The sequence below is a fragment of the Parus major genome, chromosome 4A, assembly GCF_001522545.3.
Source record: "Parus major isolate Abel chromosome 4A, Parus_major1.1, whole genome shotgun sequence".
Lineage (NCBI taxonomy): Eukaryota > Metazoa > Chordata > Aves > Passeriformes > Paridae > Parus > Parus major.
In genome coordinates this window covers 3,887,766-3,912,392 of record NC_031772.1, presented here as the reverse complement: position 1 = coordinate 3,912,392, position 24,627 = coordinate 3,887,766, and the positions used below count along the sequence as shown (strand labels likewise).

The window sequence follows — 24,627 nt, the reverse complement described above, 5'->3', positions numbered from 1 at the left end:
ATCCAAAAGATTTTCACAGAAGGGGCTGCTGAGCTGTGCTGTGGGGCGTGGGAACTACTTAAATTGGCTTTCCTGTCAAAGCCAGTGTTTGCTGAGACTACATCATCAGTTTTTTCCTGACCTTCTGGTTCTCAATTTACTTCAGGATTGCTAAATTCTGTGTGCAGTTCTTTCCTTACCTCTTAGGTCATTTATGTCCTGTATGGGGGTGTGTGTGTATTTAGCATTTAGCATCCCTAGAAATCTGCATTAACTCTTGCATTAATACTGCTGCATGTGCAGTACAATATAATATCTAAACTAAAGTATCCTTCATGGAAAAATATTAATTAAAATCCCAGATTAAAGCCAATTTCATCAGCAATGCAGCTTTGCTGAAGAAACTCTAAATTTGACTGTATTTTCAAAGTGGAAATGTGTAAGTCACGAGGTTAATTAACCATTTCATCATTTGAGGTCTGCAAGTGAGTGATTTCAGAATGAAAAGCATACATAGTTGTGTTGATGATGCAGAATAAATTATTTTCAAGCCCCACATTTAAATCAGTACATTTTTTTATTGTGTAAATAATGCATGTCCACAAAAAGAACCCCTAATGATCACCTAAATTTTGCTATAAACATTTTTAAAATATATATGTATGAAATTCCTTTGGAAATGTCCACAATCTGCTTCCATATTGCAACACATATGGTAAGAAAATCTTGCTTACAAGCCAGTGACTGTTTTTAAACAGTTTTCAAAATTGCACTGAATAACAGCCCATGCACAAATACTGGTGTGTTTTGTATTTATAACAAGCAGCTTAACATTTTCTAAACTATGACAAATTTCTCCCTGGATATTTTTTAATGTAATAATAGGATTAGTTTAGCTGTCCCTGGGGTTTTTTTATGTACGTGGGCACTGGTGGTATGTTAGGAATATTTCTGAGTCATTCTGGTTCTGTCTTCCAGCTTTCTTCAGAATTTAGAGGCCTCTGTGGCCATAAAGGTTGTTGCTGTTGATGGCTTTGATGTGTGTGTACATGACACGTAATGTTGATATTTAGGAACTGATTCCCTTGCTGTGATTTTGATAAAGCAGTTTCTGGAACTTGTTGTATTTCAGTTAAAGATTTACGGCTCTCCTTTCGCCTCAGACCTCATTTTTAAAGGTCAGAAGAGAAAAGAAACCCCCAAACCATAAACATATTAGTTGAAATATCCATGGTACCTCCAGTTAATGGTATTTCCTTAAAGCAGATAAGTTACTGAGCCCCCTTTTAAAACAAGAGTGTTAATTTACTGTTTCCTTTCATCTGTTGAAATAATTACTTTTCTTCTTTGCCTTCAATAGTTTGTTCTGGTCGTTAACATTTCTGTAAAATTAAGTTTGAAAGGTGCTTTTAATGTTCACATAGGCTGCAGTGCACATTTGACTGTTAAAATCAACCTACTTAAGGCAGAACTAATGTTTAACACTCGCAGCTATTTGAAGTAGTTCACTGCCCAGTTTAATGGCGCTGCCAAGGGCAATGGTCACATTACTCGCTGCTAGATTTGGGGGGGTTCTTGTGCTGGCAGTAAAGACAATCCACCAGACTCCTGAAAACATTGGCTTAGATCTTAAAGGCATCATTTTTCTCCTCACAGAGCTGTAATTTTGTGGGTAGCAGTGGACGAGAAGCACGAACCCCTGCTCTTGGCCACGTGCTCTGTTTAGGTCCCAATTTCTGTGTCTTAATGACCTTTCCTGCAAGCTCTGCTTTAAAAGGATGAGATCAAACTCTACAAAACCCTTGCTGGTGGTGGGAGAAGTGATTTTGTATCATGGGAATTGGGGTTTATGGGATCAGGTCAGCTTTAGGACACCTGCAGCAGCAGGTGAAGAGCAGCCCTGGGCAGCCCAGGTGCCTGGTGGGCAGGAGGTGGCAGGGACACATGGGGACACTTTGGCTGCATCATGAACCAGCTCTGTTTTGGTCACAGCCCAACCAGCACCTTCTGTTCTGCTGGTTTTTGTGGATTTCCCTGATTCACCTCATGAGTGGATGTATCTGCTATGCACTATGAAAATGTCTTGTACTGAGAGCGAGCCCTCCCAGTGGCCAAATTCGCTTGAAACCATTCCCCTCCTAAAGCTGCCACAACCTGAGGGGTTTACAGTGCAGGTCAGATAAGATTATTTATGGCAATCTTCAGGCAAATGGTACAGAAGAAAATGTAACTATTGCTTTGTGGAGTGGAATCGATGGGAGCTGGAATCCTCTGCACATCAGTGGGAATTGCCTGGTGCAGGAGTGCCCCCAGTAACCCACAGCCCAGCACATACATCACATTATTCCTGTGTGAGGTCATGAATTTATAACCAAACAGCTGCTTTTTCTCCTTTGATAAGCAGGGGCAGGCAGAGAATTTAAAGATTAAACAATACATCTTCTCAACCAGAAAAAAAAAAATTATATATATTTACTAAACAGTCAGTGAAATTTTCCCCTTGGCTGGTCTAGTGCAATTTTGCAAGCTCCAACAATGCTGAATGGATGTTATTGAGAAGTGAATTTGGCTCATTCTTTTTATGCTTTTAATAAATACCCAAGGGAAAGGCAGTTGTTCAAGGAAAATGAAATACAAATAAACATAAAATTTATTCTCAGTAGGCATTCCGAGGGACTTGGGGCTTGAGTTTTATGCCATGGGTTTTTTTCCTGTTACTTGCAAGCAAAACTAAAGTATTCATACAATCTGTCAGTTCTCTAAGGCAAATTCATCCTTTTTAAAAAAATAAAATATAGATTCAGTGTCTAGAACAGAAGCAATGTGAAACATAAAAAATGATAGTTCTTGCTCCAGAGTACATCACTGTAATGGGCCATATTATTCTGGACTGTGGATATAAATGTTGGGGTTTTTGCACAGCATCCTGTAACAATTCTTGAGACACAGTCATGCACAAGACATCATTTGTAATTACTGCAGATTGCCATTTTCAGCTGCTCTCTGCTTATTTCTCATTTGATTGATAATTCATGTACTTCAAGCTAATGAAGATTTTTCATGTTGCCACCTAATAGACATTACCAGTATTTTCTACCTAAATCTCAGGACAACACTGATAGTTTTATTGGAAGGAAAAAGAAAAGACAAACTTAGTTGCTTTACAATGCCTTTTTCACTTAGAGTCATGGGGTACCACGGAGAAGTACAGTCAGTGGAGAACATTTATCAGAATAAAGAAGAAGAATTTAGATTCTGGATTTCATTTCAGACTAATCATTGCCCAAACTTAAAATCCTTCAAAAAACCTGTGGTTCCCCACGTGTAGTGTCCTGGGGAGAGCCAGAGGCATCTTTTTTGGATGCATGAGTATTTTGATTACCAATTATTTATCTTTCATTAATACTGTTAATACTATTTCTGAGTTCAAAAATAATTTAGTTGCACAGTCTAATAATTTTTGGTTTAAACAAATCACATAAAGAGACTTTTTATGGCTCTAGACTGCACATCCAACTCGGATACCTTTGTCAGATGCAGTGCAGGTTGCTTTAGAGTCAGTATTTACTACTAGAAAGTGTAAATCCAGACCCTCTGCATGATAAAAGCCAGAGCAGATTTTGCTGTTTGAGACTGAGCTGCAGAGGTTCCCCAGCAGCTGGACTGACTCTGGGAAAATGCAGATTTTATTTTCCTGGAAGTTATGTGGATGTGGATTTTATTTTCCTGGAAGCTATGTGGGAAAACACCTTCCTAGCTGAGGTTTGTGTTCATTGTTGATACTTTGTTCCACTGCTTGTTTCTCATCGGCCACAGCCTTGGAAATCTGCACAAACCACCCAAAAATAGCTTCATCCCCATCCTCTTCCCCTGGAGTTGCAGTCACCTCTGTGAGAACCCCTGGCCCTGAGTGGCGGCGTGTACAGCATCACTACCTTTCAGAATTGTACAAAACTAGCTGATTAAATCTGATTTTAAATACTGCTTTCAGCCCAGAACCCTGCCTTTTTAATAATCAATTAAAACATTGCTTCATTGTGTTTATTCAGTGTGTATAAAGCACTGCTTGACATGGATTAGACCTTGCATAGCAGTACACAGCTGTAGCCCATCCAGCATTTTCCAAATGAGTTTGCACAAGGAATAAAAGATTGCCATCTGAGCAACACTGGAGGGAGACAAGAGCAGACAAAAGGCAGTTAAACGCTGCAAAAAGAAAAAAGACCCTGTTGAGATAGAAATTTCTGAGCAAATGCCTCCATTTCACAGGGAGATACTGTAGCAGGCAATGTACATTGATTTTAGCACGTGAAGTACATTGCTTTGGGGATTCATTAAGCTTCATTTTGTGCACCATCATGAATGGGAATGTCAGCCACTCTCTCAAGTAATGCAGGGTTTCAAAGCGAGGAGCGAGAATAAGGCAAAGTGAAAATATAATGTGCCCTGCAAAGAGAGTGAGGCAGTTGGGAAAGGAAAATGCTTGGCTTGCTAAAAGCCGTACGTCACAGGAGCAGTAATCAAAACCTAAACATTTGTGAAGGTTTTTATGCTTATAGAGTTTATAATGTGGCTTAGAGCAATGAGTTGAGGCTCCTGGCTGGCCTGCTGGGAGTCCCCCAAGACAGAGGGACTGCAGAGCCTCCTTCCTGTCCTCTGGAAGAAAAACATGGACAATTGTTTGATACTTTTTTAGTTACCCCTTTCTTTTAACTATATCCGAGCTGGTTTTGATTTTGGTCACATTCTGCATTTGCAGTGGGAGGGTGCTTAAGAAGATGCTGTTTTCCTCCACTTTTCCTTGGGAGCCAGTGGCAGAGCTCTGCTCTCTGGCCCCTCATCATCTCCAGAGGCATCAGCTGCCAAATCCAGAAGCCACAGAAAGTGGCAGGTCCCTGAAGTTGGATTTTTCAGCCACCAACCAAATGCAAAGCTGGTTTGAAGTCTGTAAATGCACCAGAGGTCTGGGCTCCTGTGTAATTTTTTTGCTTTGTATCTTGTTTTAGCTGAGAAATATGTAACTCCAAGGGTTTATCCAATAATCTGTTTAGTAGGTTTTATTTAGTAATTATGCCACCATTGGCATTTTTTTGTCTTAGCCTACTGTATAAATTACAGTGATTTGGAAGCAAAACATTCATGAAGTTCCTTAAAGTTTTCTTAATGATGAGATTGCAATGCCAAACCACCAGAAGGGAAAGGGAAAAAATCCTCAATACTCAGTTCTCCCATTCTTGTGCCTTGCCTTCAGCAAGTGTGATGTTTTTAATGCAGTTAACCCAAACATCAGGGCTCTACTGCCACACTCTGCTATGTGCACTCCATAAGAGGCTGAATTATGAATTCACATAATTCATACAGGTGAATGGGTGCTTGGGCAGAGAGGAGTAGAGGGAAACTGCTGAGAGGTGCTGGGAGCTGTAATCCTGCACCGTGCTGGTAACCAGTTAGAGGGAAGAAGGCCTTGGAATGGCTGAAATAGTTTCCACTTTCCTTTACAAGTGATGTTTTGTCTCTGTTATGTGCTGAGGGTTGCTGTCAAGAGGATGGTCACTGCAGAGGTGAGCACAGCATCCACCCCCCCAGCAGCTCGGGCTCCTCTGGGGCAGAACACGGCAGATTTATGTCAGATAGCTGCTGCCTGCTGCAGAAAGTTCTCCTCTTCCTTTCCCATCCCCCAGTTTGACCATTTAAAAGCGCTCAGGCCAAGTGACAGCAGCAGACTCCTCGGTTATTAGGCTGCAGAGTAGTGGATGTGCAGTACTTGGTGCTTAGCTTCCATTTATACCCTGATCACAGCTGCCATTTGGGTCAGGAAGAGGTTTTCCCGTTGATAGATTGGCTGTGTGCTAGGAAAACTTGTCTTTCCCCAGAGCATCGTGTAATTGTTCGGTGGTGAGGAGTTGCCATGGCCAGGCAGCTCCACCCGGATTGCTGCTGGAATATCTGGGAGTCTGGTCACTTTGTCACTGCAATGTCACATCCCACACCAGGGCTGCACTCCTGCCAGGCCGGCTCTGCCTTGCCCTCCTAGCTCAGCAAGGGAGGAGCACGGACATGAGGTGAATTCTGGCTGTTTCTTTGCCAGAGAGAGGGTTGGTGGTGTCAGGTTCAGCTCTGTGACCTGCAGTCCTGCTGGGGATACTGGCACTGACCCACTGGTGGCACTGGGGAGCGGAGATGGGCTCGCAGGAGGGATCAGGGATGTGCTCTGTGCTTCCTGGGATGGATCAGGAGCTCTGGCAAGGTTAAAGGTTTCTGGGGAAAAGTCAGAATTGGAACAGGTGAGCTAAAAAGGGATGGGTTTCTCATGCTTAATCAGGGTTTATAAAATCAATGTGGAACTGAACTGAATTCAAACACTGGGATATATAAGCAGAGTCCTTTATTGACTCTGAGGAATTCATAATTCATTCAGAAGCAAACCTTTCAGGTGCCCATCTCTCTGGGTATATTTTCCTGTTAATCGTATTTCTCCTAACGATAAGTTTGGAAAGTTGTCTTATTTCTGCAGTGCAAAAAATCCTGCTGGTGAACATTCCCCAATTGCACTCATAATTATTTCTGATTAAAAGTGCCCTGGCCTGACAGCACCAGGGAAATTAATAGGAGAAGCTTTCTACAAGTTTTAGAAGACGAGCAAAGACATACTCACTCCCTCTTAAAATTATTTAAGCAGGTGCTGTGGGAAGCCATTGCTTTTATAATGCTCTTCAGATGTTTACAGCAAAACATTTTTTCCCAGTGATTGAATTTTTCGAAGTACTAAAATACCACGGAGAAATATGTTTCCCACCAGTTTTATGGCTCCCTGGATGCATTCTATACAAACCTTGTATCTGCCTGGACACAAACACTCTATTGCAAAAAGATATCTTGCCATTTTAACAAGCTGCACTGCTTTGAAAGGATACACTGCATCACCAGTGGGAATGTCAGTACCTTAAGAGTAATACTCCTTTAAGGGTACTATTTTATTAAAGCAGACCTCAGTAATTTGTTCCTGACTGTTATACACCCTTATTTTATTAAAGGTATTTTACATCTGTGGAGGAGATTACTACCACTCCTATTTTCTCCACTGCTTGGCTTTAATGGATGGTTTGGAATATAATATTTATTAAGCCTAAGCAGGGGAGGACATAATAGCAGAATTGTCCTTTATAACCTATTTTACACAGCTGTAAAATAAACCTTAATAAAGCAAGAATAATTATCCAGGAATATCCAGGAAATGGAGTATTCCTCCTGTTTCAAATATTTGAAAGGCTTAAGTGCTGGCTATACGTGTACTTTAAGAACTTGAACTCAACACTAATAATATTGATACTAGTTTGAAACTATTTTAAAATATATTAGGAGGTTAAGTATCTTGTGTGTCATAATTGCTATGTTAGCATAAATCAATGCATGACTGTAATCTCTCTGTGTATATGATCCTCCAGGATTATCCTGTTTCTTGCATAGCTTTGTTTTCCTGTTTCTTGGTATGATTTCTCTTCTTGGTGACAGTCACTGGGATCTGTCCCAAAGGGAAAGATTTTATATCAAGGAGCTAATGCAGCTTTGTAAACTGATTCCTGATCAGATATTCCAGAAGAACTGCTAAAGCAATTCCTCTCTTCCCCCTGCCTTCTTGATTTCTTCCTCCTGTTGTCCTATTTATATTTTTTTTTCATTGTGGAAATGCTTTGGACTACAGTTATTACATTAATTATCCAAACTGACATTTTTGCAGTGTGTGAAAGGACAGGGTGGTATGTAAAATAGATGCACTAAGAACACCTACAGTATGACAACAAGTAGCAGGGTAATTGCTGAAAATGAAGTCTTTTCTGCTATCCCTTCTCTTCAACATCTGTTGTTCCATATGGAGTCATAAATATTTGCAACAAAATAGTTGAAGAAATAATCTCAACATTAATAGGGAAAAGCTGAATCCGCGAAGAAAATTGAAGAATATTTTTTTTTTTTCTTCTTCTTCTTGGCAAATTCCTCCTACCCATCCTCATCTGACACTTTAAAATCTCAGGAGGAATAGTCAGACTATAGTGATGCTTAAATTCACCATGAAAAAAAACACTCTGTGAATGTTAATAGCAGAGTTAGCTGAGAAAAAAATTTATAACCTCCTGATAATGACCATGAGGAGGATTTTGTTTATTTTGTATCATTTTCACCCCTTCTTCCATGCCATGGTAATTTTGCTATTAAACTTTTATTGAATAGTTCACACTTTCCCTTCTCTCTGTTGTCAATAGAAATAATCCTCCTCATCGTGGTGAGGAGTGACAAGGTACTATTACTGCCTGAACTAGATACTTTAAATTGCCAAATGGAAAATGAAGATCAATAGTTTTTAAGCTTCTCTCTAGATTAAGAAGCAATTTAAAGCACAGAGCAACTTCAAATATTTTGGAATCCAGATTACCAAAACCTGCCTGAGGAGCAGCTTGTAGGAGAAAGCAGGGAAAATACTAAGACAGACAAACTACATATAGTAAATAATTCTGAATATAATAATGAACATTTTGAAGGCTATATATGTATTAGGAGTATTTAGGCTTCTACTCTATGAACAGAATTTAACAAGGTGACATCAATTTTATTTGTGTTTCTTAATCTGTATATACTGAACTTTAGACTGAAGTTACGTGCAGTGAAACTTTAATTCTGATGTTGAGCCAGTGAATTGCTGCAGTTTTTAGTTTCATTTTTTATTATTATTGTGAACCAGGTAGCTCATCAAACTCAGGTCTTTGTTTTTAAGGTTTGAATTAATAAAATATTTTCAGGTGTTTTTACTGCCAGTGCCACGTGAACATCAGAGTATATTGTAAATATGTTGAAGTTATAAATAGATATCATTTTCTGTGTTATTAATGAGAGTACACTGATGAAAATGTCAAAGCTGTATAATTATGCACCTCTTGATAAAGAGTGTGCAGATAAAGGCAATTTGTAAACTGTAATTTCAGCCTTTTCTAGTGAAATTTTCATTTCTCTGCTTTTTGCCGCCTCCTCATATTCCAGCCGCAGGTGGCAGCTCCGTGACGTCCTTTGGGAGGACACACACCCATCATTGCTGAGCTCAGGAACGGTGTCCAGGGGGATCAGGGCACTGCTGGGGCACCTCGGGACCACTCAGGACAAGAGGGATTTTGAGGGGCTGGAACGTGTCCAGGGAAGGGAACAGAGCTGGGAAGGGGCTGGAGAATTCCTGAGGGAGCTGGGAAAGGGGCTCAGCCTGGAGAAAAGGAGGCTCAGGAGGGACCTCCTGGCTCTGCACAAGTCCCTGCCAGGAGGGGACAGCCGGGGGATCGGGCTCTGCCCCCAGGGAACAGGGGAACAGCTTTGAGCTGTGCCAGGGGAGGCTCAGGTTGGACAGTGCAAAAATTCCTCCATGGAAAGGGCTGTGCAACCCTAGCACAGCTGCCCAGGGCACTGGTGGAGTCCAGTCCATCCCTGGAAGGATTCAAAAGCCACGTGCATGTGGCACCTGGGGACACGGTCAGTGGTGACCCTGGCAGGGCTGGGAGAACAATTAAACTCAATAATCCTACAGCTCTTCCCCAACCTCCCAACAATTCCATGGTTCTGTGGCCTGCATTTTCCTGCTGTGTTGAAAACAGTGAGAAAGTTTTATTGAACATTTGTTCAGGACACAATGGAGTGATTTCAGAGTGCACAGGTGAGAACCTGCTTGGACACAGATAAGTGGAGCACAGTTGATGGTCCTGTTCTCTGGTTGTTTCTAGAAGATTTGAAGGCAGTGTGGAAATGTGTAGGAAATGTGTATTTAATTGTTAGATACTGTTCTTAGAGGGAATTTTTTTCTTGGCAAAGCTCAGTAGTGAACAACACTTGTATCAGTCACTCGAAAACGAAATGAAATCTGATTTTTAAAGTACTGCACTGGATTAATCAGCTGCTCCTCAATTGCATTCATTGACCCCGTTCATTCGGGGGCTGTAATTAAGAAAAACAGCAGTGACTTTAAATTTGGCACCTGAATCACAAGGTTAAAGCAGTAAATTTCTGACTGGTGCCTGGTTTAGAGGAGGCATCTCTTTTCTCACTGATGATCAGGAGTCTCAGCTCCTGGCAGAGCACCAATGAATGAGGGGAAAAAAAGTCAAGAGGGTGATGGAGGATTTTGGAAGTTATTAAGACATGGAAGACAGGTAACCCTGCCCTTGTGGAATGAGAAATAAAAACCACCTGAATTAAACAATGCTTCAGATTACAGCTTTTCATACTTGTTTTGCTTTAAAATAGAAAACCCAACCTAGCTTCTAGTTAAGCAATACAGAAGTTGCCAAGATTTAAAATTAAAATAAGAAGTCTATTTCAGAAAACTGATTGTGCAGTCAAAAATTAGAATTTTAGCCCTAATTGTATTACAATACCCACGTTTGGACAACACCTGTCCCTGTTGTGAAGTTGTAGAGCTGGAAGTCAGGGTCCCTCTTGCCACCATGAAGATAAATCAGTTTGGATGATTCTGTCAGGTCTTTGGGCAAATAATGGTATTTCATATACATATTCTACTTTTAGAGATGAGTCACACAGACAACCTAGCTGATGTTGCAGATCCTCTGCTTTATTTTATTAAAAGTCAAAGAGGTCCATTAGAGTATCCAGGCTGTTCTGTAACTATGGGCCATTAAATGTAATCCCCATCAGTCAGGTATGAAACTCAAAGAATTATATTTGTAATAAACCACTTTAGTCCTTGGGTTTCTGAATTTTATGCCACAGGCAGGGAAAAGGAGTGACCCAGCTACCATCTATGTCCAAAACCATCTTCTTATCCCTGCCTGAAGCGTTTCTGGGATCAAAAGTCTTGGTTAGGAACTAAGAGGTTAGTAACTGTAAATCCTGTATAAATTGTTTCTCTCTCTCCATATGCTACATATTTATTTAATGCAGGAGTTGTATTCTGTGAGCTGTTGGAGGTGCTCATACAGCTCCAGGTATATAAAGTACATGAGAGGAAATAACTTGGTGGTCAAACCAGTGTAAATGGTACCTTCACCATTTTCTCCCTTGTTTTGGGAGGGATGTGGCATGTCAAGTGGATCAGGGCTGATGGGTTTCAAAACATGCCTTCTGAAGGAAAATAAACCAGCTGGCAAATAAAAGTGCCTGTTGGTTTGGGCTGTGCAGGGAGCAATTCACGTTCCCCACGTTCCCAGCACTGTGCTCAGTCTGGAGGTTGATGCTTCGTTTGCCAATCCCTGCTCCTGCAATTTAGGCAGAAGACAGAAGATGAAATACTTCAGCATATTGAATTAAGAGCAAGAAACTTCCTAGCAGATTTCTGTGTGCTTTCCTAGGATGATACTCCATTCACTGTTAGTGTTTACTGTGTATTTCTTTGCTCTGCAGTATAATTCTTACTTTCATCTATTCATCTGGATGTCAGCTAGAAATTAAAATAAAAAGACTGCACTCTAAATGGATTCCTGAATGCTTTTATAAAGCATGGCAGGTTTAACAAACAGGCTCGATAAAAGTAGTTCCCACTTTGCTTCAATAATCAGAAAGGTTGTTTGTGTCCTTGGTCAGACTGTAGCTGTCTTGGCTTTATTTCTTGCTTATTCTGTTGTATTGTATATGTGAGTGCAGCTTTTAGCATTTATATTTTTAGTGGTGTTTAAAATCAAAATCCTTAAATCAACATTATTTTTTTCCATTAAAGAGATGCATTTGATACAGTCCCCAAGAAATGCTTCCAGCACATGCCACTTTTAATTGCTTTACCAATTATGATTCCTCGAGTCTAGCTAATAAATTTCTGCCTAACTGTGCACTTATTCAGAGCATGGGCAAGATGTAGACACCGTTCAGATGTGAAGACCTATTACAAGATTGAAATAGATTTCTAATGCATTTATCATTCATCTTTGCAGAATGTGATTTCAATCAGAAAAAAAAAATGATGAATGGTTTGACAGTTTCCACCCATATACGCTAAAACATAATATGCTGCTTCTAGTTTCAGCTATTACAGACTTTAACATGCAATGTGACCTTGGTCTGCAAAGCATGTTTGGTTAGCACAAAAACTTAATCATAAGAAGTCATAAGTAGAATCCTTCTTCTTTACTGCCCTTTTTCTGGGACTTGGAAATTTATTGCTTCTGGGACAGGTAGGATATGAACAATGGGCCAAATAGAGTCCAGGGTTATCTCATCTGTGTGAAAACTGCTGCTGAAAATCGATGTGACCTCTGCTACACTGTCATCCCAATTCCCACCCTCTGTGTCCTATTTGTCTTTTGGTAGAAGCTTAGATCTGTGTGCTGTCTCTATGTGTCTCTCTTGGGCCAGATTATCAAAATGAATCATTGCCTGCATACCTCTTATATTTCTATTTATTTTCCTGGTGTTGACTAGGTCTGATGAAATATGATTCTTTTTGCATTTGATCCTCACTGCAGCAAGCAGCACCTAATTTAGCTGTGTCTATCTCTTTAAAGAAGAGTAATACTATTTTGAAACTTCAATCTGCTGTACAGTAGCATTACAAACCATAGACCATGCAACCTGTCTTCACAGTCAATAGTAATTTTCCTTTCGGCCAATTTAATGTTATTACTTTCATCTCCAAATAGCAGAGATTTCTAGGGGTGTTAGAGCAGCTCCAGTTTTGTTATGCATACTTCATGCATTGCTTTCTTTTTCAAATGCCACTTCTGTTTAGTCTTTTGTGACTCCGTGGCTTCGCTGTTATTTCTGTGTGGCATCATGTGCGACAACTAATCAGGTTATTTTAAAAACTCTGCCACTGATATATTTAAATATGAGAAATGGTGTGTCTGAATCAGCACAAACTTCGTGGTCTGAGTTTGTTACTCGAGTTGGGATTTTTTTAAATGGATCTCCTAAATTCCATCTAAAATGCTGTCTCTGAGGATGTGTAGAGGTTACTGGCTTTTGTTATTGGTCCTGAAAAATCATTAGGAAGATGTTCCATTTAATGAACTCACAGAGGAAAGACAAAATAGTCCCAAGCCAGAGATTTCAAAGAATACTTGAAAACTGCTAATGCTTTTGGTTTGTTGTCAGGTGGATGCAAAAAGTGCAGCTCGATGGAGGCTCCTGGAGTGTGTTACACCAGAAAATAGTGCTGCTGTGGAGACACCCTGGGTTAATTAGTTGTCAGATTCTTTTTAAGTTGTTTATTCCTTAAAAACAGGATTGGGAGAAGGAGACCTTTTGAACATGGTGTGGTCTAATTGTAACTTCAGGCTTTATTATGACCAAGGCACTTGACAGATGAAACTCTGGGGGCTGGCTGTGCAGCTGTCCTGGGTGAACACTGGCATCAGGAGCTCATGGCCAGGGCAGGGATCACAGGCTTCACTGAAAGGCAGGTGCTGGGCAGACACTCACCATGATTTCTGCAAGTCCAGGAACATGATATTTATGTATATATGTATATATGTGTGTGTGTACATACATACATATATATATATAGAGAGAGAGAGAGAGAGAGAGAGAGAGAGAGACTGGAATACTGCACAGAAGTATTTTTTTAGCATTTCAGAGTGAAAGAATTGTACAAAGTTTGGCTTCAGAGACAGCTAGGTTTTAATTGTGTAGTTTTCAGCAATTAAAATGAATATGTGGGAAGAAGTTCTCACAGGGATCTGAGAGAATGAGCTACATCTACTGTCCTAAAAGATCCTTTAAGTATTCTGTTCAAAAATGGCAGTTCATTGGTGGTAGCACTGATTCCTCACCAAATGGAAGGGATTCTTCAGAAACACAATTTCTACCATTGTTTCTTTCTGGATACACATTTGAGCTGTGTGTGCACAGCTTGATCCATACCCACCCCATGGATTTGAAGGAGGGAGGGAAGGGGAAGCTGCCAGCCCCCAGTTTTCTCCCTGCAGGAGCTGCTCCAGTTCCGTGCAGTGCTGGCAGAGGGGATGGATGACTCAGTGGAGATTATTTACTGCTGAGCACGGGCAGGGGAGAGGTAAAGGAGTAAAGAGGTGTGATACATTCCTTGATTAGAATTTTACCAAGGTTATAGCAACAAAAAATGCACATCACAGAATGGCAAACATGATAGAATGAAGACAGGTCATTCGGGTTTAATGAACTGCGTAATACTGTTATAATTCTGTGGTATAATTCTGTAGAATTTGAGATATAATAGTCTGTACTCCATTACAGCTGTGTTATAGTCTCACTGTATTGATTATTGTTCTGTACTATTTTGCCAACTTGCCTTGGCAACAGTCCCAGCTGCCCAAAGACTGAAACGATGTTGATTTTACTAACGCACTTGTATTTTGACTTCCAGATAAACAAAATGCTAGTTTCTAGAAATTACAATCACCTATATTTCCAATGCTTTCTGATGTCACTTTTAAACCTGTCTTTACAGAAGAGGTCCAAATTGCCATTCCAATAATGAAACCAACCTTAGATAAAGTCCAACTGGCTGGACAGGCCTTGCCTCCTGGATTTCCGGCGCCATTTCTTTTTGCTGATGGTCTTTCATCAGTAGAAACACTATTAACCAACATTCAGGTAAATTCTTCTCTACAGGGCCAGGTTATGTCATGATAGATAACATGTGTTTCTTTTGCACTCTTAAAAAAAGTTTTAGAAACTATTTTGTATTTGTGGTTTCTCATCTCTTTTATTTAATGTGGTGCTTAGGTTTCCTCTCTCCCTGGCGTTACCAGTCATGGAAGGGTTTCATACGTTCTATATTTCACTTAATAATTGGCAGTAATGGTCATATTGAAATTCATCATTCTCATTATTCCTGCAGTGCTTCTCTCTGCAGTTATTGAGGTGAGCAGAGTCATGGCACTGTGTGTGTAACCAAATTAGCCCAAGCTGTACTGAATGATTCCAAGCCACAAAATTCCTCATCTATAACTCCAGCATTAGCTACTTCCAATGCCCAGTTGTGCTCCAGGTCTGTAGGTTCCTGCTTCCAATCTTTCTGTTTTCCTAGAGGGTGTAAAAGAAACAAATGGATGAATTTTGTCACTGCTGAAAGAAAATGGTGTTTTCAGATCGTGCATCTGTGTGTGTTTTAGGGCCTGCTGAAAGTGGCTGTGGACAATGCAAGAGTCCAGGAAAAGCAGATACAGCAGGAAAAGAAAGAGTTAAAGATGGAGCTTTGTAGAGAGCGAGAACTACGAGAGAGCTTGGAAAGGCAACTCACAGCTGAGCTGCAAAGCAGAGGTGAGTGAGTGAAACGTGGATTTTAGGTATCTATGAGATGTGTAAGCCTCTGGCATTTCCAGCTGGAGCCACCAAGTTAGCTGACACTCATTCTCCAGTGTAATGCAGCAGTGGACCTGCACTGGGAATGAAAGATTTCAATTCCATCAAACCAGAACGAAGCACACATTTCTCCAAGCAGAAAGAACAGTGGCTGAAGGATTATTACCTGTAGGGCAGCTGGCCCCAGAGAGTTCTGGCAGGTTCTGAGGAGGGAAGCTGGGCCAGTTCATGGCTTTCAGGTGTATTGGCATCACTGCCCAGGTATTCCCAGCTCGATTTCTTCATTTGACAGCTTTAATTTCTTTTTGTTTCTGCTGTTACCCTCCAAGCACTGGGAATCATCAGTCTTACTGTGAGAAAGATACAGCTCTAATTTGGGTATTTAGGTGATTTTTGTCATTACTTCCCTAGCCCACATTTCTGCAGCTTCAGTGCTGCTCACATTGTCTTGTAGAGAACTCCAGCACAACAAAATAATGCTGTGAGAAATTGTCAGCCCAAGTGCAAGCTCTGAAGCCAATAGTCCTAGATATTTTTTTTTTTTTTGCATCAGGAGATTGAGGTACAGTAGCACACCCTAAACAGGGCCTTCTGAGACAAAACCATGACTGGTTAGAAGCTTTTGATAATAATAGGCAATTAAATTGGTAAATCTGAATTTCTCGCTGTGCTGTTGCAAAGGAGGCAGTATTATTATTCTTTTTAAAATTCAGATCTGCATCTGAAGGAAGGGAACAGCACTTCATGTGCCAAAAGCTACTTCTAGATTACATCCATGAAATCAGAAAGATAAAACTAGATAAGACCAAAAGTATAGGTGCCAAGTCCTATCTTCCTGTGCTTTTTTGAATGGAAATTGGGTGTGTGGAGCTGTCTGCAGTGCCAGGTCTCACTTAGAGGCACCAAAGGGCACCTCTCAGTGGAATTGTGAAGGAGTAAATCCTGCTGAAACTGTGAAATTGCAGTGAGTGTCCAGAAATGTTGCATCACCCAGGTGTAATGGGGCTGTGTATTTTTGTGAAACAAAACTTAGCTCCTTAGGACAGCACAGTGTGCCCCTCCTGAATCCCAGTTAACTCACCAAAAACTTCCAGTCATTCAGACTTTGGTGGCTCCTGACTTCAGAGAGAATTTCACCAGTAATCAGCATCCTCAGAATTGTTTCTTTCAGGTCCCCACTACATGCACACATTTATTGTCGGAGGGGTCTCGAGCTAGGACGGCACCTTCGAATATGGAACATAAACTAATTTTTTACTGTCTCCATCATCTGTTAATTGTGCCCAGTCAAGCATTCTTACACTGTATTTACATTCCAGCCACAATTCAGAAACGCTTGAAGAAAGAGAAGAAGGCAAAGAGAAAATTGCAGGAAGCTTTGGAATTTGAATCCAAGAGAAGAGAGCAAGTGGAACAGGCTCTCAAACAGGCCACATCAGGTGACGGTCTCAGGATGTTAAATGGTAATGTCTTAGTTGGCCTTTCACAGTCAGCTTAAAATGATGTTTGATTGAGTGAGAAAAAAAAAGGAGATGATGCACAGAGCAAATTTCAGAATAAACCCCCACAATTCTTTCCTGAAATAATGAAAAATCTATTTCAGGCCAAGTGCTCTGGGTCGTGAATTAAAAAAATAAATAAGTCTGCAACTAGAGAAACAGACAGAGCAGTTTACACAGAGATGACAAGAAATGCTGAATATATTACAGAGAAATCTGTTACAGTGCCAGCTAAGACAATGTGAAATTTGGTTCCTGTAAGGTTCTCTGAACTCTTCTCTCCCAGCAGATTCATTTTTAGAACTGCTGAGCTTCATTTTAAAAGCCGTTTGGCTGAAGTTTGCTCAGCCTCAGGACCTATTAAGTTTGTTAAATATGTATCAGCTTTCAGAGCTGACTGGGTTTTGAACACTTCCCAAATATCCTTGTGAAACAAAAGCAAATCACTTCATCTCCTAAACAGTGATTAAGTTCTGGCTCATCCGGGAGGATTTGCCTTTTGTGCTTAAGATTGTTCTGGCCAAACTTTAGAGCTTTGGTTTGAATGCTGAACCTAGCTGAGATTTAATTAATTTCAGGTTCTGCAGCTAAGGTTTAGTCTTTGCATCCCTACCTGGAGTCTCTGCAGAGGCTCAGGACTCAGAGTGACGTTCAGTCTCTGCTGCATTCAGGTGTCCTGTGGTGTGTTAATTTGTGCTGCCTGCTTTGGGCACTGCTAGAGACTGCAGAGTGCAAAAACTGCCTGACTGCTGAGCAAAAATAATGAATTTGGCTTGTCTGGAGTTCTCAGCTGTGTGAGCTGCCCACACTTCTCTAAAGCCAGGGCAGGGCTGTGTGTGTGCCCTGGCACTGCAGGAGATGGGAGCTGTGATTTATCCAGGGCACCCAAGGGAGGTAAACTCGATGAGCAGGAGAGCAGCATCTTGCAGAGGCATCCCCTCATCTGCTGCTTCAGCCCTGCACATCCCTGGCAGCAGCACTGGCTGCTGTCCCTGGGGCACTGGATCCAGGTGTGGATTTACAGCCACAGGCACACAGGTGGGGGACAGTGACCGGGGCACAGTGCGTGGCCAGAGCCAGCAAAAACCTTCTCCACCACTTCCACTGGATCAGGCAAATGCCCAGACTGGATCCCAGGGACAGAACCAGCACCTTGAGAGCAATGTCAGAAAAACTCTAAAATCCTGATGTGCTGTAAGGTCTCTCCCCTGGGTGCTGCCACTGCAGGGCAGCACCTGCTGCTCACACACCAGCCAGGAGCACCCAGCACTTCTGGAAGCCACAAATCCAGGGACACCAACGTTCCAGCAGTGTGATTAACACACCTTTACATCTGCTAGCTTGGGCCTGACTGCAGCAGCTTGATTTGCAGGCACACTCAGGTAGTCATATATGTGTTAGTGCCTGCAAGAAGCTGATATTTACATGCTAATCTGATTGCACATGCAAATCAGGTGGCTCATTAGCATCTTAATCCACAATTTAATTGCAGGTACAATTTTATGACAACAAAATGTGAAGGGCTATTCTGAGTATTTTTAATTTAACTCTGACAGTCTGTCTCATTTAACAGATGCTGTTATTAGTTACAGATGACTTTGTCATTTTTGGTATATACATGTACTCTGAAGGGTTGGAGAAGAAAGAACCTTTTCAGATTGATAAGTCAGTGCCCTGCACTTGCCTTCAGAACAGGAATCTGAGTAAGGGAAACCCTGCAGAATAGCAGTCACTTGTAATTTTATAAGAAAAAATGTATGTGTGAAAATACTGTGGGTTTTTTTTATCATACATACATTTCTAGAGCTAGATATGCACACATTACATACATTTCATTTACACATTTATTGCTGAGCTATTGCTCTCCTGAAAGAACTGTACTTTTCAGGGTTGCCCTGCTTTCACTCAGAGCTCAGTTACTGCAGGGTCACCAGCAAAGCATCACCTCTGTGACAGATCCTGACACTGAAGGGATCTGTGAAAGCAACAGTGCAGTTATTCCCTGTTTGAGAACAGGTTTTTGCACAGAGAAACTCCCAAACTGTACTCACAGCTCCCTTTCAGGTGTGGGTTTTTCCTTCCTGTAATTTCTAAGGGCTGTATGATAAGGGAAGCAGATGTTTCTCCAGGATTTGAGGTGCCACGGATTCAAATCACATCCCCTTCATGCTAATCCTTGTTGGCACAAGGTGGATCGTGGCATCTGTTCCCGGAACACCCCGGGGTGTTGGAGCCCCCGCCCCCACCCCAAGGACTGTGCAGACACAGGGATCACCAACATGAAATTAAACAGGTCCAAAGTGAGTGTCATGAGACTCCTCCTCAACATGAGGGGGAAGGAAAAAAAAGAAAAAAGAGCACAATCCTCTTTGGAAAGCTCTTCTGAGAGATCTGGAAATATTTCCCATAATATGACAGCTGTAATTTTGGTTTGGGTGGTAACACATGCTCACACATCCCGAGCTGAGGTTGGAAATGCAATTTGCACAGTTCTTATCTGTAACATGCACTCACACAAACTGATACACACACCCCAAAACTGTTGCCTGGCACTGGCTGTATTCTTCAACTCTGTAACTTAGAGGTATTTGGCTATATACAAGAGTCAGTGTACTTTAATATTATCACAGTTTAATTTTGACTTTTATTTTTCATGTGTCAGATGCCCTCATCCTCCAAGAGGATTTTGCAGGCTTATTATTACCACGTGTTGGTTATTATCTGATCGTCAGACAAATGTGAAGCACGTTAAAAATAATTCACTGTGAGACCAGTGATGTTTGCACATTTTGGAAACAATTTACTACTGAAAATTCTATGAGGACCAAATGTTTTATGCAAGACCATGTTAACTTGGAGAGCACCCTAGTTTGCTATAAATATTTTTCTAAAGATGCCTGAGAGAGGGGCAAAGGGGAATGCATTAATCTTCAGTCTCCCTTCTTTCAGATGCTGGAATCCCAGATATGGAAATAGAACACAACGGAACCCAACATGACAGTGCAGCGATGCAAGGTGCAGTATGTACCACAGCTCCTCACCTTGTGCTTGTCATTAAAAATCAAGTGAAATGCAGAATAATGCTTTTGTCTGTTTTCCTGATTTAGGATAAATCACAGAATTCAGTTTGTTTTCCTGTTTGATACTGAAATCCTTTGTAAGAACAGTACTTTACAAGATCAGAAATTAACTTTATGTAGAGGTGATCTTTATCTGAGGTGATTTAGAGATGATATTTGTTTTAAAACTGATATTTATCTACCAAGATGTATGCCTTTAGTTCAAAAGGAATTTTACATATGATTGTCATTTGAAATATTTTACCTCTGGTCTTTACCGACACATCAAGATTGCAGATGTTTTCAAAAAATGCATGAACTGTAAGTGAAAAGGAAGAGCTGTGTTTATGTTATGGGCAGCTATCTGGTGCTACTTTTCCTTCACTGTGTGGCTGTCTGCAAGTGCAGCCCCTCCAGGTATGGTCTGAGTGCTTCCCAAAGAGCAGGAAATGAGCTCTGGCTGCAGGTCTGGGACATGAGGAGTTGTGAAATCCTCCTTTGGGGGAGCAGAGACACAGGGCTATTCCCAGGGATATTCCCATTCCTCTTGGAAGCCTCTTTGAGCCACACAGAAAATCCACAGTCAGCCTGTGACAAAATCTGGTCTGAGCAATTTGAGTATTGAAATTCCCTGAAAGTGCAGCTCGTAGAGTTCTTCTCCCTTCAGTGCTGTGCTGTGTTCATTCCAGAGCAGTCTCTGGCAGCCTGGAGACAGCTGCCTCTTCCATAGAACTGCTGCTTCTTAGGGCAATCCCAGCCCTTCTCCTGCATCATGGAGTGGGGATGTGCAAAACTCCCCTGTGCTGAGGGAACTGAAGGCAGTTTGTGCAGACAGGAGCACTGAGAGACACAAACCTCACTCCAGCATTTCTCTTCAGCTGGGGAAGGTTTGACTTGCATACCTCTGGTATGCATCTGTCGTCCATCTGTCATCCTTACAGGAAAGCTTTCAAATATTTTTACTGCTGTCTCTTCTTGTGAATTTAGATTCATATGCTCTGTATTATGGAGAAGGAGAATCACAGCTTTATTGTAATGCAGATATATACATCTGACATATGTGTGTGTATATATATGTGCACATATGATGAGAGCTGTGCTCTAAATATTGCAGTTGGAAAATTGCTGCTGCCTGAAATAGTCAAAATATTGGATGAGGACTTGGGACACATGTATTTTAATTTGATGAGCAAAATGTTCCTTATATTTCTGATGTGTTCTTGGTACCTGCTGAGAGGAGTGCTCAGTGCTCTTCCAAACAACCCTGAGAGTCAAAGGTGCATCTGGGCAGACTCTGATAAAGAAGAGAAAGATCATTTCAGTTTTCAGTTGAAGAAAAACCATGGCACTTGGCTGAAATGTGTCTTTACATCAAAAACAATTACTGTGAGGAAAGTGATGCACAGCCACTTGCAATGACCATTTACTTGCCTGAAGGAATCAAAAGAAGTTTCTTATGCTACTTGTAGTTTATTAATACACAGGAAAGCCTTGTGATTTTTACCATTTTTATTTCATTTCATTTTATATTATACCATTTTAAAATTTAATATTATACCATATTTATTAATTTTATTTCATATTATACCATCTAGTTTTCATTTTCTTTTTACCATTTACATTTTTGTTTATTTTTTTTTTTAATCTGACCCCAACTACATCATTTGTTCAGTTATGAGAGGCTTTTGCTCAGGAATTGTTTGTTCAGCGTGCCCAAAGGGGAGAGCTGGATATTCCCTGTGTGCAGTGTCCCTGAAGAGTGAGAGCAGGACATGGCCTGAGCAGCAGGAGCTGCAGCCCTGTCCCTGTCCCTGTCCCTGTCCCTGTCCCTGTCCCTGTCCCTCCATGGCAGAGCCATTCCCTTCCCTTTCCTGCCCTGCTGGCTCTGACCCCCCTGGCAATCCTGCTCGTGTGGAGACGTGAGGAGCTGAGCCACTTGGTCACTAACCACTCTCAGCTGATAAAAAGCTTTCTGGAGAGCTCTCTGTGGAGCTTGTTTAGATTTCAAAGCGTTCCTGTCTCTTTCATTTTTATTTATGCTGATACTGTAATAACTTTTTATTCCCTTTCCCTTTGATAACCGTTCGTGTCCCTGACAGCTCCTATTGCTGCTGCAGCTCTGACAATTCGAGCACACTCCCTCACTGCCCCTGTCATTTGCTGCTTTTGTTTTTCAGGCCCTGGGAGGAGGAAGGAGCAAAACACATGTCCCTAATACAAAGCTGTTTCCAGGCTTCCAAAATCTCTTTCAGTTGCTCAGAAAAAAAGCTTTAGCGTCAATACAGAGCTTTCTTTTTCTGTTGTCAATAGCTCTGCTGGACAGAAATCTATCATTCACACAGTGCTTTTCCTTTGAAATTCAATTAGTTCCACTGCCAGTATCTCCTTAAGATGGTTTAAAGGAAAATTACAGAACTACTGCACAGCCACCTTTCACAGTGATTAAGTCATATCATATTTTATGCTCATTTCTTAAAATGATTTTATTAACACAAGCTGTTCATGTACTGTGTTTCTGATCTGCATTATAAATCTTTTCCATTTAGTTGACTCATTTTCCCTCTGCTTTGTATATTAATTGAACAGAAATTTCATGCAGATGAGACTTAAAACTTTTTTGAACTTTGCAGGCTGATGCCTCCATCCTCCATATCGCAGCTGCAGTTCAGAGCTGGAGCTGGGAGGTTTTCAGCTGGCAGAGGAGATCAGAGGTGGTTGCAGTGGAGCAGGGCAGGTGATGAGCACACAGAGATCCTCCTGCTCCTCTTTCACTGCTCACTCCTGGGCCAGCACCACAGTGCATCAACCATCTTATCAGCCAATCTCCCTTCCACATAAAATAAACATACTGGGTGTCATTAAGTGCACCTTCAGATCAATGATTTTTGTAAATGACATTCAAGTACCATTCGAGTAGTGCATTTTTGCTGATAAAAGCAAATTAAATTAGCACAACTACAAGTGTGCTGATAAAAACTAAAACCGAACAGCAGCACCATTAGCTAACAAAGTAATATTTTCTCTTTACTGCTTTCTGCCATTTAGTTATTATCCTATTGGAAATCTAATTATAATCCTTTTACTCCCTAGTCAAACTTCACAGTTTTTGCAAGCTTAGCACTGACAAGTGATTTCATTACATTTGATTGCCCGCGCCCAGATTGACTTAACTTCACTCCGAGACCTAAAAGCCCTCTCAGTTTCTCAGATTCCCTGTTTGCACATTACAGCAACAGCTCCTTTAATTAATTAGCATGAACAGCAGTAACATGAACTGCTGAACAGAAAATAACATCATTTTATGATCGCAGGGAGACTTCTCCTTTTGCATGTTTATACCTTAGTTAACTTTTGTATTACAATATTTCATTGTTAGGGGATATTGGAACAATCAGCAAAGCAATGTTAGCTTAAAATCTTAAAAAGTAGATGTTACAGTAATACTTGATAACAACAATTTACAAAAAAATAAAATTTCAGGAAGGAGGCAGCAGCAAAGGCAGGCAGGCTTTCCTGAGGTGAAAATGTACTTCTCTGTGCCTGCAACAGGAGGGTGACCCAGGGCTGCTGCTGCTTTTGTTCGTGACATAACCTGGCAGAGATGTGGCACAAAAACTCTCAGGTTACCATGAATAACATTTTATTTTTATCTGTTTGTTAAAGATGAAGGACCGGTGTAGCTTGGAAGGTATTTTGGGGTTTATCATGTAGAACGGTGGACTTCAGTTTACTTCATCTAACCAGTGAGTTTCAAATCCAAGCTGCTTTATCAGAGTCTTAGGCCTGTTGTTCTTCCTCCTGCCCAAGCTGTAGAGCGTGTCCTGCTCTGGAGGCTGTGAATTATTAAAACTCCTGGTAGCTGCCTCGTGCTGTGGCATTGCAGAGTTCCTAGAAAAGCTCTTTGAAAGCTCCTGTGCTGTCCCCAGACTGTCACTCCGTGCCCACCCTGGCTGTCCCATCAGGGACTCCCCAGGAACGGGGCCTTAGGGACTGACCAGGAATCCTGGGTTTTTTTAGCCCTGTTAACGTGGATGAGGAGATATTTGACAGGGTCGACTCAGCAGCCTTACACACAAATTAAGTGGGGAAGAAACTCCAACACAGCAGCACTGTGAGTGAGCAGCCCTGCAGGGTCAGGCACCAGGGTCCAGAGGGAAGGAGAAGATTTGGTACCAATCCCAAAGGATCCCCTGGGCTCAGCTCTAGATCTCAGAGAGGCCATAGGAAAGTGTGAGAGATGAAAACAAACCAACCTTTGCTGGTACTGCTGCTCACAGAACCAGCATTTATTTATTTACTGCGTTCTTCCTGCTCTCTCACTGCTCAGTTTGAAGGATATTTGCAGATGAAAGAGAAGTTTTGCTGAACAATAAATAAGCAGGCAAAGAAGTAATTTTTACTTGTCATTCAGCTGAATGGTCAGCCCAGATCCAACTTCTTTTCATGGTAGTGAAGGGGTCCTTTGGTGAGTTTTGGGAATTTCTCTGGTCCTTACCCACAAGCAGGGGCTTGGATTTATTCCCCTTCTGGGCAGGCAGCACTCCTGTCTGCCAGGGGCTGCAGGGAAAGAGGGTTTTTCTGAGGGATGTGACCCTTTGTAGAAGCAAACTGGTTTTGTCTGATTTTTTTCTTTGTACTAAGACACTGGTTCAAACTAATTAGCCCCAGCTTTGCGAGCTAATTTTTTGTTCCAGCATTGCATTTCCCATGTGTTCCTTCCCCCAAAGCTGGGCTTGGCTCTGTTCTAACTGAGGTGCTGTTTGCCCAAACTGGGAGGGGTGGAGAGCTCATCTCCTGTGCAGTTGGACACTTGTGGTATCCTGTGA

General features: G+C 41.4%; 1 protein-coding gene across 1 annotated transcript in view; it reads left to right on the top strand.

Moving 5' to 3' along the window:
• Positions 1–24,627, top strand: part of DACH2 (dachshund family transcription factor 2) — a 246,351-nt gene that overhangs the window by 217,297 nt on the left and 4,427 nt on the right. Inside the window, exons 8-11 of the mRNA XM_015626682.1 lie at positions 14,387–14,532; positions 15,054–15,201; positions 16,563–16,706; positions 19,692–19,757. Coding sequence (XP_015482168.1) covers positions 14,387–14,532; positions 15,054–15,201; positions 16,563–16,706; positions 19,692–19,757 — 504 coding nt within the window. The remainder of the gene's footprint in view (positions 1–14,386; positions 14,533–15,053; positions 15,202–16,562; positions 16,707–19,691; positions 19,758–24,627) is intronic.